Source organism: Pristis pectinata, chromosome 32, assembly GCF_009764475.1.
Source record: "Pristis pectinata isolate sPriPec2 chromosome 32, sPriPec2.1.pri, whole genome shotgun sequence".
NCBI classification, from domain to species: domain Eukaryota; kingdom Metazoa; phylum Chordata; class Chondrichthyes; order Rhinopristiformes; family Pristidae; genus Pristis; species Pristis pectinata.
In genome coordinates this window covers 6341021-6356198 of record NC_067436.1, presented here as the reverse complement: position 1 = coordinate 6356198, position 15178 = coordinate 6341021, and the positions used below count along the sequence as shown (strand labels likewise).

Sequence of the window (15178 nt, the reverse complement as noted above, 5' to 3'; positions counted from 1 at the left end):
TGTTGTTGGGATGTGGGTTGAAGTTGCCTGGTATTGTGATTCAGGAGAAACATTCCAGAGGGCGGGAAGTGGAGGGGAGAGCGGGATAGTGTACCAGAGTGCTGGAGCTGGGAAGAAGGGCCTGCCAGAGGAACGTGTGAGCAAGCTGTGGATCTAGTACTGGGATGGGGAGTGAGTGATGGGGTGAAGGAGGGTGAGATGTTGTCTGATGCTCAGTCTTTCCGTCGTTGCAGTACTTGAACATGATTCGGACCTGCGAAGGCTACAACCAGATAGTCTTCCCCCACTGCCGCTGTGACTCTCGAAGGAAGGGGCACGTCATGGCAGCCATTAGCATTCAGCACTTTAAACTGCATGCTTGCACAGAGGATGGTCAGCTGGAGGTAGGGCTGATCAGCTAGCCTGCTACTTCAGCTCCTTTTTGTCTTACTGCAGCATGAAATCTCCAAATTGTTTTCACCCTCTCCACTCCCGGCACTGTTCCGCACTCCCCCATCTCCGCGCCCTTCCCTTCGTCTCTGTCCCTCCCACTCTGTTGGCCCTCAAATTCTTCCTAAAAATTCCTGCTGCAACTGGTTCCACTGCTCTGTCAGGCCATCCTTCAGATCGTTATCAACCAGAATACAAATCCTGTCTCGACCATTGTAAAACTGTACAGTGTGGAGCAGTCTATCTGAGAATCCAACTAGTACACAAGTTCCTCTCTCTCGGTCACACAGCCATTTCTGTTCTCATTGCTACCTGTGTGGATGCTGTGGCAAGGCAAGGGTTAAGACGGTGAGCAGGCAGAGATGGTTTGCAGACACTGCAGTCACCCATGCTGAGCAAGGTGCTTGAGAGCATAGCTTCTCTTTGTACAGCATGGGAGCCGAGGTCATATTATCTTAACCCTTGCCTTGCCACAGTGTCCACACCTGAACTTCTGTGCAAGAAGCTCCCTTATTCCATTAATTAATGGATCAATGGATTATGCTTCATCAGATTTGGTGCATGGTTCCATATTTTCCCTACCTTTGACACAAACTTTATTCCCAGCACCCATTCCTGCATTTCCTTGAATTATTTTTGTAATTGCAAGTTCTTAGCAGAATTGTTAACCAATGAATTAACACCGTTGACCTTGTGGGAACCCCCCTTATCACCAGTGATCACACTGGGTCCTTACCCCCGAGTCTCTTATTCTCTGGGGGTAGAACATACCAATGCATCCAAAACTGGCTGACATTGGAGATTTGCAAGGAAGGTTCTGGCATTACCAAATCACGTCAGGGGAGGTGTTCTCATTGGGGCTTTCATGCACAGTGAAAATACTGATATTTTGTTCTTTAAAAGAACCAGGTGATCGTATTTGACTGGGCTGAGATGCACCAGTGGGACACAGATGAAGAGGGAATGGCGTTCTGCTTCGAGTACATCCGCGGGGAAAAGAAACCGCGCTGGGTGAAGATTTTCACTCCATATGTGAGTAACCGATGTGACATTTGCTTCTCCACCCATCCCCGTGCTTCCTGCTGAAGGGAAAAGCGGCATTGTTACTGTCAGTGATTTCCTCCCGTCCCTCTGGTGTCACTCACGCTCAAATCCAGGTCGACACTTCATTGCTGCACTGTCAGCAGCACAGGCCTTTGGGTGAGATGTAAATCTAAGACTGCATGCAAGAAAAGTGATGAGCAGGGCCTACTGAGTTCTTGCTAGAACTTATTCCAAACCAGTGTAATTTTTTCAGTATTTTCATATTGTTGTAAACTGTGTTTGGATGTTGAGATGGTGAATAGCACTATAGAAATACAAACATTCCTGTTGATGTTTGTGGAAGCTTGCGTTGTGTACATTGGCTGCCGCTTTTCCTGCACTAAAATAGCTGCTTTGGTTATAAAGCATTTGGAGAGATGCTAAGGTCCTGAAAGGCTTGTTGAGATGCAAGTTCTTTCTCTAGACTGGGCACGGTGTAGGCTATTAGATCCACCACATCTTTGAAGGACCAGTTTAAATAGTCTCCCTCCACAGCTCATTACCCAAGGCCCTGCAAATTTCTTCTCCTCAGCTGGATATCCAGTTCCTCTTGAAACTTGGAGACACAAGAGAGGTCAGGTGCTGGAATCTGGAGCACAAAACGAACTGCTGGTGAAGTTCGGCGGGTCAGGCAGCATCTGTGGAGGGAATTGGACAGTCAGCGTTTCTGATCAGTCCAGACGAAGGACTCAATTCGAAACGTCAGCTCTCCATTTCCCTCCACAGATGCTGCCTGACCCGCTGAGTTCCTCCAGCAGTTTGTTTCCTGCTCCTCCTGAGACTTACTGTGCCTCCCCTGCAGAGGCTGCACATTCCTCCAGGATAGCAGTCGCGTGGGATTCTTGCATGCTGAACTGCTGTGGAGCCTACGCACGGACGTGCCAGTGTGCACCACAGGCAGCTGTGGACTGGAACGTGGTAACCTGTCCTGCTCTTTCCCCTCCTGCTCTGGCCTAGTGTATGGCATCACTTTGCATTAACAGCAACTGCAGCTTTACACAGTATTTCCCTCAGAGGCTTATTGATAAGTGACTTTGTATTTTCCTTTTCCAGTTTAACTACATGCATGAATGTTTCGAGCGGGTTTTGTGTGAGCTGAGGTGGAGGAAAGAGGTAAGATCAGATATCTTAATGAGCCACATGTACATCGAAACACACAGTGAAATGCATCTTTTGCTTACTGTGTTCTGGGGGCAGCCCACAAGTGTCGCCACGCTTCCGGCGCCAACATAGCATGCCCACAACTTCCTAACCCGTACGTCTCTGGAATGTGGGAGGAAACCGGAGCACCCGGAGGAAACCCACGCAGACACGGGGAAAACGTACAAACTCCTTACAGACAGTGGCAGAGGGCGAAACTGGAACACACCCTGGTTCTGACTGTTGTTTCCCTGCATGCCGAGACACCTCTCTGTGAGAACACAGTGAAATCTTCAGTCTCATGGAAGACGCTTTGTACACTGGCTGCCAACGAGCTGCTTCCGACGTCTCCAGTCAGCAGCCCACAGCAACTTTGTGTTCATCAAAGTTGAGGTTATTGTCACATGCACCACTCCATGTATGCAATGCAAAGCTTACTTGCAGCAGCATCCAGATCAAGTTCAGAGATCAGGATTATTTGTTTGATTGTAGGTCTGGTATCTCTTTAGATTAAACACTCCTAGGCTTTGGGTGTGTAGATGAGGTGGTGGTTTAGAGCAGGGAGTCCTAACCTACCCCGAACTTATTCTGGTTGTTCAGTCCAACCCCTCAGTGTGAAAGCAATTAAGTCCTTATGTGGAACTATTTGTGGTACCGGATCCCATATGTATTTGCCGCGTTACCACATGGTATCCAGGTGCTGTAAACTCAGGACTTACTGCAAAGGGAGATGGATGTTTACTAATTAGTGCTGGTCTCCCCTCCCTCCCTCCCCTCTCGTTCCCCCCTCTCCTCCCCATCCTCTCCCACAGATGGAAGAAGCTGGCCATGATGAGGGTAACAGGAACAGCTCCAGTGGCATGGTACGGACATGGGGGAAGGAGGAACGCGTACAAATACTTTGATGTTGCCGGTGAGGTTGCAATGAAGCTGTGATTCAGAGTTGTCCATTTACACATTTGCCCCTCAGTAAAGCTGAGACCTCCTCGAGCAAGTGTTGTTGGTGCCATTAGTCCATCTTGCACTGGAGCCATCAGGGCCAGTGTCATCTGCAAACTGCTCCCAACAGGGTGTTGATCACAAGACAAGGGAGCAGAAGCAGGCCATTCGGCCCATCGAGTCTGCTCCAAGGAAAGGGAAATAGAAATGAGAAATGGGGAATGGGGGAAGAAGAAGAGAAAAAAAAACTATTCTAATCCCAATTACCGGCCTTATCCCCATATCCCTTGATAGCCTGACTATTTAGATATCTATCTATCTCCTCCTTGAACGCCCCCACTGATCTGGCTTCCACTGCTGTATGTGGCAAGGAGTTCCACAAATTCACCACCCTCTGGCTAAAGAAATTTTTCCTCATCTCTGTTTTGAAACTGTACCCTCTAATTCTAAGATTGTGCCCTCTGGTCCTGGACTCACCCACCAAGGGAAACAGCCTAGCCACATTTACTCTGTCCTTTCCTATCAATACTTTAAATGTCGCTATGAGGTCCCCTCTCATTCTTCTGTACTCCAGCGAGTACAGTCCAAGAGCCGACAAACGCTCCTCATACTTAAGCCCTTTCATTCCTGGAATCATCCTCGTAAATCTCCTCTGAACCCTCTCCAACGTCAACACTTAATGTGGGGCCCAAAACGGCGCACAATATTCCAAATGAGGCCTCACTAGTGCCCTGTAGAGCCTCATCAACACTTCCTTACTTTTATACACTATACCTCTCGAAATGACTGCCAACATAGCATTCGCTTTCTTTACCACCGATCCGACCTGGTGGTTAACCTTTAAGGTATCCTGCACGAGTACCCCCAAGTCCCTTTGTACTTCCGTGCTTTGGATTTTCTCTCCTCCTAGATAATAATCTACCCGCTTATTTCTGCTTCCAAAGTGTACAACTGCACATTTCCCTACATTGAATCTCATCTGCCATTTCCTTGCCCATTCTCCTAAACTGTCTAGGTCCCTCTGCAACCTTCCTATCTCTTCAATACTCCCTACTCCTCCCCCTATCTTGGTGTCATCCGCAAACTTAGCCACTTAATGTATTTGCCAGAAGGTTTCTTCATTTGTTCTCTGATTCAGAGATCCATTTCAGTCCTTTGAAATCACTGATTCAGTTTTTGGGGGGCTGGTGGGAGATCTGATTGGGACATTTAAAAAGTTGAAAGGAGTTGATTAGGGTGCAGGAGATGAAACCAGTTCCTCAGGTGGGCAAATTGAGAAGGAACACAACCTTACTATTAGAACTGGTCCCTTGAAGAGTAGGGATAGAAGGCTGGCAGTGTGGATGCTGGAACACAAAAGAACTTCCTTGACTCTGATCAATATTGGGATTGTCTGGGTAAAATGTTTAGGACATTTGGCAAATAAATGATTTCAGGTGAAAGATCAGCCATCACTCTTTTTAACAATAAAAGATGCAATAGATTTGAGTGGCTGAATGGTGTTTTCTATTCCTAATATTTCAAATTGAGTCTGGGTTGCTCCAGCGCTCTCCTGGTAATTTGCTGTGTACATTTTGATTCCATGGTTCTAATACAAGGAGTACTTTGAAGAATTAGGTTCTGTGTGTGCTGAGAGCCTGGCGATGGAAGCTTTCAGCTTGTTGCGGGTGCCCCAGGGATGTAAGCCCTCCGGCTTGTCCACTCACACTTGCTGCTTTGTTTTACTTCCTCATTTTTGGCCGTCCAGCAAAGCTGAAGCAGTTTCCGATGGGAGAGATTGGAGTATCAGTACAAGGTCAACATCACAAAGCTTCCTTCCATCCCCATGAGGTGGCCAAACGTTAAGTCATGCACAATGTGTGCAAATCCCTCTCCCTCCTGACGTGTACTTTGGAGCACTGGGATTTACCTTCAAGTCCCAGATTTGCACGAGGCTTCAATTTCTGATTCCCTTGCAACGGGATTGGGAGTTGCATGTATCCCAACGGGGCTACAGTTCCACATGGGGGAAAGTGCCTCCGACTCTTTATTTCCCGTGGGTTCAGTTGGTGAGCACTGTTTCAGGTTGGATGTCTGTCCAGTGCGGCCCCTGTCCCAGCACTGTGCGATCAATACCCAATGCCCCACATCATCAGTGGAATGTCCCCATGGGAGCTTTCACTCGCCTTGGCTCAGTCCTTCTCAACTTTGGGTTATAGGTTGTTGTGAGTTCAGCTGGAGTTTCTAATTCCTTGTGACACAAGTACTTACCACTCTCTGTGTATGGAGGTCTTTCCTAACTTCGCCCTTAAAAGACTTGACTCTAACTTTCAGGTGGTGCCCCATTGTCAGGGACACAGATGCCAGCAGAAATAATTCATCTCTGCACCATCTGTTCCTCATAGCATTTTGTACACCAATTAAATCAGCCTTTAACCTACAACTTTTCAGGGACTGTTCCACTAGTTTATGTTATCAGTCTGGCCAAGGTTTTGGAAGCAATAGTCATTATTTTTAATGAGACAATTTATTATTGAACAAAAATGACAAAAAGATCTTGCATTTCAGGAAGTCGAACCTGTTCCACAACCCATAAGCAGGTACCTCAGGCCAGAAGTCCAGTAGCTGCATTTTCTCTCTTCAAAAATTCTGTAAATGCTCAGAGCCTAACTCATCCCATCTTCCCTAATCTTCTGGACAGATTAAAATATTAATTTTTGTTATTAATTTAGGTTTAATTACCTGTCAATCTCTCACCTCACCAGGATCAAACCTACCATCGTTTGTGTTGTATCATCTGTTGTCAGACTAAGACTGTGAGTTGTCAGTTTGCTCTGGCATAAAATGATCCTGTGGCTGCAGTAATTCAGTTAAAGATCTCACTGCACTGCCCAAACATACTATAGGCAGACAGTAAGAGGTGTTTGTGGATATACAGATCTCCAGAAGGGGATAGAAGGCTGTATATCAATCATTGTCATATTGTGGTTTCACTTGGGTGAAAGTAGCTTAAATTTCATACTGGTCTGTTTGCATTGCTAATTTAACTTGGTTGTACTGATGCGTGGGCTATGTTCTACCCAGTAGGTTGTTGTGGCCCAGCCTGCCCGTCACCTCTGGTTTCAATAATTAATGTGAATCTTCAAGGTATAACTAAGGTTTCAGTGGCACAATTTCGTAGAATGGTCTTTCTTAGGAAAGCAGTAATTGCTGCCACACCTCATTACCCAGTTACCGATTGCTGCCAGAGCAATTAATGTTTCCCTTTACCCTGGTCAAATATCTCTCAGCTGCACCCATTCAATGTCTGCTAATTCCCCCTGAGCATCCATAATAAACGTTACCCTTCTCCTGCATCTAGCCCACCACCTGCTGACCTTCCAACAAAGTAAAGTGCTGATTTCTCATTCTTGTGGGCTGTGACCCAGTTGTGAATGGTTAGAGGAGAAGGTACGAACTCTCTAAGCAGGTCTCTGGTGATTTTTTTTGTTTCAGTTTTCATTATTCAGCACGAAAATATTCAAACCCTGTATATTCAGTGCCATATCTGGCTGTCCTGGCTCTGCAACCCATTGGAACATTAGCTGGCTTGGGTTTGGTGTGTCCGGTGTCACTGATTCATGGTTTGGGGGTGGGGGGGCATTTGTGGAAGCAGCACCGTGCAGCTGGCAGAGCGACTGCCTCAGCGCTACAGACCCGGGTTCAATCCTGACCTTGGATACTCTGCGTGTGGAGTTTGTGACCATGGGTTTCCTCCGGATGCTCCTGTTTCCTCCCACGTCCCAAAGAGGTGCTGGTTGATTGGCTAATTATCCACTCTCAGTTGCCCCTAGTGTGTAGGTGAGGGGTAAAATCTGGGGGGAGTTGATGAGGAAGTGGGGAGAATAAAATGGGATTGGTGTAAATGGGTGGTTGATGGTCAGCAGGGACTCGATGGGCTGAAGAACCTGTTTCCTTGCTGTGGGACTAAATAAAGCGATCACTTGCATAAGCCAAAGGATGATACTTGTTGCTGGTAAACACCCTCTGCCTTTGGCAGGCTTGAGTCGGGGAGGAGGTAGGTGCTGCTGAGTGGTTTTGGTATTTATCAGGATCCTCCAGTGTTCATGCCTTGTGAATTTGTGCAGGACGTGCTTGGGTTGTTTGTTGATGAAAGCCTCTGTCCTTCAGCAAAGCATCAAGCACGCTGGGGCTGTGGCTGGGGCAGTGTTCACTGGAGCTTGTCTCTAACCTGGATTTTCTGTGCTCCTCCTTTCAGAACATTTTTCACGCAGCAGCGGCAAGAGGCAGTCGAGGCTTGCTGTCCTGATGGGAGACCTCATTCTCTGTAGCATCTCAGCACCTTAGCATGAAAACTGAAGCAATTGGACCTTGGACATTGGGAGATGGGGAGGCATGCAACAGCCCAAACCGTTCCTCAATGTAGCTGTGACATCAAACCAATCTTCGAGTAGTCCATTCCTCATTTCATCCCATCCTTCACTGTTATAAAGTTGCCACTCATAGCCACCTCTGTGAGTGATCAAGGAGTGACGTGTTCATTGGACTGCAGGACGCTGGGATGTAATCTTCCTAACAAGGGAGCAACTGTAGCATGTGGCCAACAGTACAGGATGGTAGTGCTTGCCAGTTCTGATTTGTTAGCCTGGGACCAGTGGGTGAAGGGGTGAACACTAAATCATCCAGGATCCAGCTCCAACCTACTCAATATGTCGACAGTGTGAGCTACTGGTTAATCGCTGGGTATCAGCGGCAGGATTCCTTGATTGCTTAGAAAGCTTCAATCTCCAAACGACTGGATAATGCCTGGGACAGGCCTTTATCAACTGGATCCAAGCACCAGTTCATGCTGACCATTTCTTAACACAGGAATATCAGGTTTCTGAGTGGATATTCCTCGTTCACACTGGACTCTGGAGTAATCTACAGCCTGTCACTGGATGATACCCTGCATGGAAGGTGCACAGTGTTGCATTTCAATAAATTGCAATGGGGGACAAGACGAGAGGGGTTGGGGGGAAGAGGTGTTTTTCCTTAATCTTTACAAAACAGTAAGTTTTTTTTTTGTATTGAAAACCAGAAAAGATGTTTTGTATATTGAGCTGTTGTGCTCTGCCAAGATAGTGAACTCTCCCATTCAGAAGAGTGTTTCATTCAGAGTTTTCTGCCTGGAGTAAATGCGATTGCATCCAGTGACTTGTTGGTAGTGATCACTCCAAACTGCCATGGAAATGTCGAGACATGTTATGTGTTGTGACAGTGAAAAGAATGGACAGTGGGGGAGAAATGGAGAAACGTTCAGTGTTTAGTAGGAGAACGGATTTTAATTAACCCATTTTGCATCCACAATAATTTTCTTCCCTTTGGGAAGGAATAAGACTGATTCAAACCCATCACTACAAGTTCTTGAACACTTGGCTGAAAAACGGCCTGTATGTTACATATGAAAGTATCGCCAGTGCTTTTTGTCGCATCGTTTCTGAAATAAGCAGTTACTTAACCTCGACATGCTGCTTAACAACACAGCTATTCAGACTCTGTGTTTATAGGTTAGTCAGTCGCCAGTTGTCAGTGGAGAATGTGCAGTTTGTGTACCTCACCGGCAGTAATGTTAATCTCACTGAGTTCGCCTCCTTTGGGAAATCAGGAGCAAGGAACCAGTTGGTGGGAGTGCCAGTTCACCTTCCCCTTTCCTGCATTGTGGCATCCACCATGTTAGAATGTGGAAACTCAGTGGGGAGGGGGGAGAAAGAGACTGGTTCTGTGATATTTTAAAGCTTTCAGTCATTATGATCTATTTTACACAGTGCAGCCTTTGTATTATTTAAGGATGGATGGATCAGTTCAAAGTCAACACCATCAGACTTCCTGACAGATCCAGTGGCAGGACTGATGGCAGAACTGTTGCACGAGGATCCAGAAGTCCTACCTAGTAACTGAGAGACTGTGTGTTGTGTTCAGGTATGGGCCGATAAATGGGCCATAAAAGCAAGGCCACACTACTGCTTGCCAGAGGCCGACTGTTTGGGGGAGGGGGGGTGGGGGCGGAGGGGTGGGAGCAATTGTTTTTGTAAAAAAAAATTCTAGTCTTCTCAAAATTACCATGTAATTTCTTGAAAGCATCAGTGTTAAAGCTGCAATGTAATTATTTATAGATCCATAATTAAAGGTGGCGACTGGTTTGTGTAACATGCTGTCATTGTGTCAGTTTACTTGAAACGTGGTGCGATGTCTCAGCAGTGGGTGACAGGTTCACCTTGTGGGCTCCGGCCAACCGGGTGGGATTTCACAATCTTATTGATTAGAGCCAATCCTCCCCTGGGTGGGGTGGGGTGGGGTCGGCAGAGGGAAGGGCTGTCAAGTGATCATCTGTTTGATTCCTTTCTGTCTCAGACATCGAATTTTTATGGCTTCTCTGTGACAGCCTCTGTGCAGACATAATTCCCAAAACTCCATGGTATTCCGGTGGGCTGGAACACCAGCATAAAAAGCTGAAGCTACCTAGTAGGCCAGGCAGCATTAATTGCTGCTCTCAATGAGCAGCAAGCGTTATTGGGCCTAGAGGGCGAGACCAGGGTTTCCTTTATTGCCCACAGGTGAGCCGTCTAAGATGCTGTCATACCCGTGTGTGGTGATCCTGGATTGACCAGAAGAGGAAAGACTTGTATCTTTCTTTCCATAGTATCAAGGGACAGCTTACTGCAGTGTTTCAGGTCTGTATTTCTATCCAGTCATTTTATTTCAGATTTCCATTTCCCCCCCATTTAAATAGTTAGGTCTGCTGGGATTTGGATGATTTGGGTTGAAGACCAGTAGTGGGTTTGTGTGTATGGCAGATCCTCTGCTCACTGAAAATGAAAGTGCGTGAAGCTGAGGGTGGGGAAGAAAATTGTTCATCTTGGGTTTTAAATTCTTTCCCTTTCCAGCAGGATTTCAGTCTGTCCTTTTTGTGAAGGGTCTGCTATGGTTCTCTTTGTCCTCATTTCTTTTTAAGCAGCCACCTCCCACACTCTTTATTCCTGAAGGGTCTCCCCTGTTATCAGCGCTCTATGCGTATTTTCTTTATCAAACCCTTGACATTCCAGGATCCCCTAGACTTGCTGTCCTTACCCTTCGCCCTTGCATTGGCCCCGAGCTTTCACCTTTAAAAGACTCCCAGTTTCTGACTATAGATTTACCTGCAAGTAGCTGCTCCAGGTCCTGTCTAATGATATTGAAATCTGCAGTCCCCCATTTCAGGCACTTGATTTCTTTTCCCTTTACACAGCTGCTTTAAGAGTTATGGTCATTATCACCAAAGTGTTTGCCCACTTACACTTCATCCATTTCTTAAGATTTGCTCCAGCACTGTCCCATCCCTGGTAGAACTATATATGTACCAGCACAAAAAGCCCTCCTGGATTCACTTTAAAATTCCATCCTGTCTAATCCTTTCACACAAAAGCAATCCCAGTTAATATTGGGGAAGTTGGAATTATTATTATAAAACTATTCCTCTCGCACCTCTCTGCAATTTGCCTACATCATCTACTCAAGATGAGGTAAGAGAGAGAAATGTCTCATTTATTCCTGGTTCCAGCTAAAAGGTTGTACCGGTCTCTTTAACAGTGAGTCCATTGTATCTTCAGGCTGTGTCATGTGAATCAGAGAACTGGTGATTTCCTGCTAAACTTCCATCTCTCATTTCTAATCGATGAGTAGCCTGAAGCAGAAGCTTTCCTTTTGCGTGTGTTACATGTGCTTTTAAATGTGTGTGTTTCTCTCTCATCGCTTAATCAAAAACATTTAGAACAGGGATTGGTAGTTTGAAGCATTTTCTACTTTCCATTGGGCTCTTAAATATTTAAATGAGAAATAATTGGCCATGTGCTTTAGCCAGGGGGTTTTCAAGGGACAGGAGGGAATTCCGGGTAACCTTAATAACTAACTGGTTATTGATGACCATGTTATCTCCCTTGGTCACTCCTTGATTTTCCTCTTGATTGCTGCCTCCTGAAAGTGTGAACATTTTCCATTACTGTGCTTTATCTCCATTTCTGAGATCACTTCCCTGCCATTGTTGTAATTTGGCCATCCACATGAAACAATAGTGTCATTCTCAATATCACATTTGTCTCCATGGGCAAGGACTCTACAAACTGAGCACAATTAACACATTTTCATGTCTTGCACCGTACTGCTGCCACAAAACAACAAATTTCATCATGTGTCAGTGGTAATAAACCTTATTCTGATTTCACTAAACTGCTTGAGGAACTTGATGGGTCAGGCAGCACCCATGGAGGGAAATGGACAGTTTACATTAGGGGTTGAGACCCTTCGTCTGGACTGAAAGAGGGAAGATGACCAATGTGGTCCAAAAGCAGTAGAAATCACAGAGGCCATACTGATACTGGCTGCCTCTCCTCTATTCTTTCAGTGCAGATGAAGGCTCTTGACCCAACTTGTTGACTCTCAATTTCCCTCCACAGATCCACGTGACCCACTGAGTCTCTCCAGCAGTTTTTGTTCCAGATTCCAACACCTGCTGTCTGTTTCTAACTCATTTCACTTAAATCGCTCAAATTGCAGGATGAAATGCAAATAAATCCACACATAATAGTTTGTTCATTCAACAAAAGCTATTTCAACAACAGGACAGAAACAAGCAGTGCAAGGATTTTGGATGAAGCACTAATCTTGCAACAGGCATGTTAAAGGTTTGCTGCCTGTCTGTTGTGTGATGACAATGTGACCACAGGTTTACATGGGCAACCGAAAGATCCCCATGGCTTTCACCTCTGCCAAAGAGTAGCCCAACGCCCAATCTCTGTGTTCTTTTACTTAGCACAACATTGAAAGAGACAGTAAAATCTAAATTAATTTTAGATTGGTCCTTGTGAAATATATTATGGGTGTACTTGCCTGTTTTTATTGGGTCCCACCAGTGTCTACAGTGCCTTCAACTTCTAGGTTGTTAACTCTGGAAATTCCTATTGAAACCTTCTTTTCGATCCTGTTGATTCCTCCTCCACATTTGGTTAACTGGTGGTTCATCGACACTTCTCTGCCTGTAGCTTTACATGGATGTTTACTCCCTGCTCGTCTCCTGAGGTGCCCTTTTCTTGCTCTTGGTATTCAGGCATTATTTATAACAAATGTGATTTGTGAGTTTACTGCTGTTTATCATATGAAGAAGTCTTTTTAAAAGATGCTCTGTTTTAATTTAATTTGGTTTAGTTAAAATTTATGGATCATTTTGTTCATTTTGGAAAGAATAGCAAGGTCACTTCCCTTGCTCTTTAATCCAATCACTGCATGTTTTATTTATTTAGTTTTTTTGGTTCTGTGGAGAAGGTTCTCTCAGACTTGGTGTATTAGTGACTGATCATGTTGGTATGAAAACAAATGTTGCTGTTGCTAAGTAGCAGTTAAACAATTACATTCATGCATTTGTCTAAATTTGGTCCTCGATTGCTAATATGAAGACTATTTTATCCTCTTATGGTAAAAGTAATCACTTTTAAATTGAATGTGCTTGTTCTAGCCACCCAGCTAGGAGAAGCATTATCCCTCTAGCTATCCTCTCAAGCACTATAAGAATTTTGCATGTTTCAGTGAGATTACTTATTCCTCCAAGCTTAGAGAGTACAGGTCCAGTCTGCTTGATCTTTCTACACTGGGCATTCCTTCCCTCTTGGGAATTGATCTAGCGAACCTTTCTCTGTTTTCCCTCTATCACTAGTACATCTTTCCACAGGTAGGAAAACCAGACCTGTACACGGCATTCCAGCTGGGATCCCATCTAGTCTCTACATAATTGTAGTAAGACATCTTTACTCCTGTATTCAAAATCTCTTGCAGTAAAAACCAACATACAATTTGCCTTCCTAATTGCTTGCTGTACCTGCATGTTAACTTTGTGCTTTGTGTACAAGGACAGTCGGGTTTCTCTAGTCCTTGCAATCTTTTACGAATACTCTGCCTTTCTCTATGGATGACATGATATCTGCCTTGTCGTCACCCTCACCCATCCACTGATGCTGTTTATATCCCCTGAAGCCTGCTTTGGATCACCATGATACACTTGACTCTCTCAGCCAGTTTGCCTCCTTGTCAGAGCTTCTCAACCTGAATGACCAATTTATTCTTGTTTTCTGCCCAGAAAGAACTCCAAGGATTAGTGTTGTAGTTTTTAACCATCCTAGTTTCCTGCTGCAGCTCGTTACTGCAGTGATTTCCATTTCCTCCTGTGATGTACACAGGTGCTGCTCTGACCCTGTGGTGCTGCATTGATTTCCATACCTCAGCCTGCTTGCTGTGCAGAATGAACAAACAATGTAAATGAGGAAATGCTCCCCCATCCCCCTCCCCTTTAAAGTACTTCCAATTGGGAAGCACTTGCTTTGTCCTAATTTCAGCCAAACTACGGTGTCTGGAGCTGAAGTACTATAATCTACTCAACTGTTACCCTGCGAGGTGGAGATTATTTTATTTAATCCTTAGTGTGGCAAATTCATCTTTCTGCTGTCTCCACTGTGCCTCTGTCTGTCTCCCATGCTGTAAGGTGTTTTGTCTTCTGTTATAGGAAGCTCAGAGATGGTGTGTTGCCACAGACACGCTGCAGTCTGAAGGTAACTCAGCGACCCATGGAAGCTGCTGTTTACTAAACAGTTGGGTTGGAGAGGAATCAAAGGTTGTGTACTTATTCAGTTGTTTTTTGGTCATTGCAAAAATGGTTTGATCTAATAAATGCAAAACCTATTCAGAAATGATTACTCTTGCTGCCTCGTGTGGTCAGAAGGTGCAGTTTGCCCAGTGTAAATTAACCAGCAGAACGGCAAATCCGCACACACTTTGAGCTGGACAATCAGTAGGAGCCAGGATTTGCACCTAATGGTAACATTGGAACACGTGGTGCAGGTAGCTCACAACTCAGTGAGCAAGGTTTAATCCCGACCTCTGTGTGTTTTTCAGTCTTGCTGTGACCACGTGAGTTCCCAGAGGTGCTCTGCTTTACCTTGACATCCCAGAGTGGTGCTGGTTGTTAGGTGAATTGCTATTGTAAACTCACGTGGGTGAAGCAGGGAGAGTCAATGGACACAGGTGGGAAAGAAATAGTTTCAAGAAATTGAGCAGGGGAATTGGAATATTAAAGCACGAAAACACATACCCGGTGCCTACTGCTCTGGACTCTAGCCACTATTTTAAAACTCTTGTCAACTACAGGAATTCTACTTCTTGCCGCCAGTTGTCTGCGATCCCTTCCGCAGACCTGAAACACTTGGCCCATCTTCCTAGAAATCAAAGCAACTGTAGATGGTGTAAACACTCAGCAGGTAGGGCAGCTTGTGTGGAAAGAGACACTATTACCATTTCAGGTTGAGGACTGTTTATTAGAATTAGGGGCTGTGACCTGGAATGGTTAACGTGCTCCCTGCCTGCTGCCACCTTCATTCATCCACTCTAGCTGCTTCCTGGTAATTATCTGATTACTGTCAAGGAATGTAAAATGGAAGTCAGCATTGCTGCCAAGCCATGAGAAGACCTGCGCTGACTGCATCAAACTCCTGCTGCAAGCAGTAAATAGTGACGGGAAATGAGAAAAAAAATTCTGCAGAGGATGTTT

The 15178-nt window shown here is 45.3% G+C and overlaps 1 protein-coding gene across 2 annotated transcripts in view; it reads left to right on the top strand.

Annotated features, from left to right (window-relative positions):
* Positions 1-9756, top strand: part of LOC127585222 (sorting nexin-27-like) — a 90770-nt gene extending 81014 nt beyond the window's left edge. The window contains exons 9-13 of one of the 2 annotated variants that reach the window (XM_052042508.1): positions 234-383; positions 1333-1461; positions 2566-2625; positions 3465-3515; positions 7829-9756. In XM_052042508.1, coding sequence (XP_051898468.1) covers positions 234-383; positions 1333-1461; positions 2566-2625; positions 3465-3515; positions 7829-7879 — 441 coding nt within the window. In that variant the 3' untranslated portion in view covers positions 7880-9756. Of the gene's footprint in view, positions 1-233; positions 384-1332; positions 1462-2565; positions 2626-3464; positions 3566-7828 lie in introns of both variants that reach the window. The other variant, XM_052042509.1, reaches the window with a different exon arrangement.
* Positions 9757-15178: the final 5422 nt, after the last annotated feature.